This window comes from Mandrillus leucophaeus, unplaced genomic scaffold, assembly GCF_000951045.1.
Source record: "Mandrillus leucophaeus isolate KB7577 unplaced genomic scaffold, Mleu.le_1.0 Scaffold1277, whole genome shotgun sequence".
Taxonomy (NCBI): Eukaryota; Metazoa; Chordata; class Mammalia; order Primates; family Cercopithecidae; genus Mandrillus; species Mandrillus leucophaeus.
Window position 1 is genome coordinate 117571 of NW_012101176.1, and position 4020 is coordinate 121590.

Here is a 4020-nt window from a genome sequence, read left to right on the forward strand (position 1 = left end):
ATATGGAAATAGGTACTGTTGAGGGGCACGTCCTATGTGCCAGGCCCTGTGCTAAATACTTTACCTGTACCTTATTTAATTCACAAAATAATCCTGTCAGGTAGACATTATTTCCATTTTGCCGACGAAAAGACAGAAGCTTAGAGTAGTGTAACAACTTTCCTGGTGTCATATGGCTAGTAAAACCTAAAACCCTATTGCCAATGATGCAGGGATCCACTTACGAGAGACTTTGATCTTCTGGAATGTGGAACGTTCGCTGTCAGTGACTGAGTTACGAGCAGAGCAAGCATAGATCCCGCTATGCTTTGTAGTAATTTTGGGGATAGAGAGCTCTTGTCCTGATTGCAGAAACTTCCCATTAATCGTCCAAGTATACTCTGCCGGTGGGTTAGAGTCCACGAAGCAGGACAAGAAGAGGTTTTCTCCTGAACGGTAATTGGTGAATGGAGAGAAAATGCTGGGGTCGTGTGGACCATCTGGTGTAAAGAGAATAAAGCCACAGGTGATGTCGTCCGAGGAAAGGGGATGCTCCTGATCTCTCAAAGGGACTCCAGTGTCCCTCTGAGCCAAGACACACCCTCAAGGCCCAGCCAAACCCCTTCTGTGTTCACTGAGCCGAGGCATGAGGTATTCACGTGTTTCTCCCATCACAGGCTGTAGACCCCAAGTCTCCCATGACAAGAGCAGCCCCTCCCTTTATATTCTTACTTAAGGCTGTGCCTAGCCAAGTTTTCCCAGGGCAGGGAGTCATGGCCAGCTCTGGTGTCCAGAAATAAAAGTATCTGTACTTGGATGTGAGAGAGACTGAGATGCCTGGCCTCTGGTCGCTTGGAGTTTTGCTGGTGGCCTGGTCCACAGAGGAACCAAAGATACAAAGGACATCCAGGGTGACTGGGTCACTGAAGATGCTACCAACTCGGTCCCATATTTCACATTCATAGGGACCTGTGTCATTTCTCGTGATATTGGCTAGAATGAGGATCCTGTTTTTACCGGGTCGCTCTAGCCTGGGACTGACCGAGAGTCTCTGACTATTTAACTACCACATGTAGATGTAGGCCTGAGTCTTAGGTTCACAGGTTAAGGCTACAACATTCTTATTCTCCATGGGGCTGAAGTTGTTGCTGGTGATGTAGGCTTGGGAAGCTCCCCTGGGCAGATAACAGAGGGAAGATTGTCCTGTGTGGCACCTTTGATTCCTCCACAGGCATCCTTCAATCAGAGTTAGCATCTCCCACCTCTCAGCCCACCCGAGTACTTGAAAGTCAATAGCTGGTGTGTGTGTCACAAGACAGATGCATGATCATCTAAGCGCTCAAAGACTGTGCGGCCGCCTGCTCTGTCTTAGGGAGCATAGACTTTCTCAAGTGTGAATTGAGCAGCAGTGTTGGGTCATGGACAGACACATCAGTGGGAGCCACAGCCCCTGTTACACCTCCCAGTCTCTCCCTAATCAGTTGACTGACTGGATCACCTTGGGTTCCTTACCTGGAATGTGCAACTGCTGGGCCCCTTCCAAATTCCATCCTACTTTGCCCTCTTAGATGTGATTTCTCTGCAGCTTCCATTTCCAAGGACAGTCTAGAGATGAGTAATAATGGCACTTCTGATTGCCCTGAAACCCTGAAGATACTGAGCAGCCTGGCCTGGGACTGGATATTTCAGCAGAAATAAGACAGGGGAGACCAGAGTCAAGCCTGGAGGTCAGTTCAGTCATCAGGCAGTGGAGGCACAAGGTGGGGCAGTTTTCTGCAGGTGTTTCATGATGACTTTCTTGAGCTAGTGACCTCCAAAGATAGAGCAGAGTGTAAGGAATGATCTAGAAAGAGTGAAGGGGACAGGCAAAAGCTGGTCGTTTTGGAGCAGAAACATATTCCCTGTCCTGGGTTTTTTATTTCCTTCTCCCTCTGCAGAAGGCAGGTGGTTCTTCTTTGATAGCCAGATAGACTTCACTGGAAAACATATGGCCAATGCTCCATGGATCCACTTACCAGGAACTATGATGCTCTTAATGATGAGATTTGTTCCATCAGTAACTGGGTTATGGATGAAACAGACATAGGCCATTCTATATGTTTTAGTGATTTGGGGGATAAAGAACACTTGTGCTGATTGCTGGAACTTCCCATCAATCGGGGAAGAAAGCTCTGCCAGTGGGTGAGAGTCTGTGAGGCAGGATAGCTTGGGGACTTCCCCTGTATGGTAATAGGTGTATGAAGAAGAAATGGTGGGAGTATCTAGGCCATCTGGAGCAAAGAGAATAAAGTCACAGCTGATGTTGTCAGAGGGAAAGGAAAATCCTGGTCTGTGAAAAGGCCACAGTGACCCTGTGAGCCTAGTCACAACACTGAAATCCCAGCCAAATCCTTGCTGTGTTCACTGTTCTGGAGCCTGAGACATTCACCTGTTTCTCCCTTCATAAGCTGTGGACCCTGAGTCTCCTGTGACAGGAGCAGCCTCTTCTCTCCCATTGTTGATCAAGCTGAAGCCTACTCTTTGTAGTCATGGCCAGCTTTGATGTGTAGGGGTAAAGGTCTTTGTACTTGCCCCTGAGAGGGACTGGGAGGCCTGGCCTCTGGCCATATGTATTTGAGATGGCAGCCTGGCTCACAGAGGAACAGAACATACTCACAGACAGGATTCAGGGTGACTGGGTCGCTGCGGCTGGAACTCACTGGGCTCTTCATTTCACATTCATAGGGTCCTGCAGTACACTTTGTGACCCCAAATAAAATGAGGGTCCTGTTGTTTTCAGACAACTGCAACCTGGGACTGATAGGGAGGCTCTGACCATTTATCCACCACAGGTAGCTTGCGTTCGGAGTGTCAGCATCACAGGATAAGACCACAGTCTCCGTGGCCTCCTTGGGGTTTAAATTACTGCTGGAGATGGAGGGCTTGGGAGTCTCCACTGTGGAGATAACAGAGAGAAGATTGTACTGTGCGGCACGTTTGATTCCTCCTAAGACATTTTTCAATCAGAGTTGGCATTTCCTACCTCTCAGCACACCCATGTCTCTAAGAGTCCATGGCAGGTGTATGTGTTACAAGACAGATGCATGGCAATCTGAGGGCTCAGAGATTGTGAGGCTGCCTTCTGTATGTGGGAGAAGCACAGACTTTCCCAAATGTGAATTGAGCAGCAGCATTGGGTCATGGAAAAATATTGGACCAGCAGTCACAGCCCCTGGTGCCTCTCTGAGTCTCTCCCTCTCCAACTGCCTGCCTGGCCCACCCTGTGGTCCTCACCTGGAGCATGTAGTGCTGGAATCTTTTTAGTTTCAGTCTTACTTTGCCCCCTAGGGTATGTTTTCTCTTCAGCTTCCCCTTCCAAGGATATCCTAGAGATGGATGATGGAACTTCCCAATGTCCTTAATCCCTTTGGGTACTGGGAAGCCTGGCCTGGGACTGAGTACTTCAGCAGAAATAACACAGGGGAGACCAGAGTCAAGCCTGGAGGTCAGTTCAGTCATCAGGGAGTGGAGCTACAAGTTGTGGCACTTTCCCAGCTGTCTCATAGTGAACTGACTTGAGCCAGTGACCTCTAAAGATAGAGCAGAGTCCAAGGAATGATGTACAAGGAGTGAAGGGGACATGCAAGCTCTGATAGCTTTGGAACAAGACCATGTTCCCTGTTCTCTGTCCATGATGTTCCCTTCTCCCTGTAGAGGGCAGGTGAGGACTATGTGGATCTTTCTAGAAATACATGGGGAAGTTTGAAAATGCAGAACTGACAGGTGGAAAGGGTGAACATGAACTGATGACAGAAGTCTGGCCCTCATAGTCCGTATGTGTTTGGTGGATATAGACCAATATTTGGGAAGAAGTGTTGCAGATACTTTCTCTTGTTAGACATTCTACTCTCTGATTCTATGAGTTTGACTACTCTATGTACCTCATCTCAGTGGATTCCAGAGTGAATCAGAGAGTAGAACAGTAGTTTCCAGGAGCTGGGGTCTGGGAAATAGGGCATTGTTCTGTGAGTGTGCAGTTTCAGTTATGCAGGATGAGGAGGA

At 48.3% G+C, this 4020-nt stretch overlaps 1 protein-coding gene across 1 annotated transcript in view; it reads right to left on the reverse strand.

Annotated features, from left to right (window-relative positions):
* Window positions 1-3017, reverse strand: part of LOC105533674 (pregnancy-specific beta-1-glycoprotein 3-like) — an 11142-nt gene extending 8125 nt beyond the window's left edge. The window contains 4 exon segments of the mRNA XM_011972155.1: window positions 225-479; window positions 877-1140; window positions 2636-2914; window positions 3002-3017. Coding sequence (XP_011827545.1) covers window positions 225-479; window positions 877-1140; window positions 2636-2914; window positions 3002-3017 — 814 coding nt within the window.
* Window positions 3018-4020: the final 1003 nt, after the last annotated feature.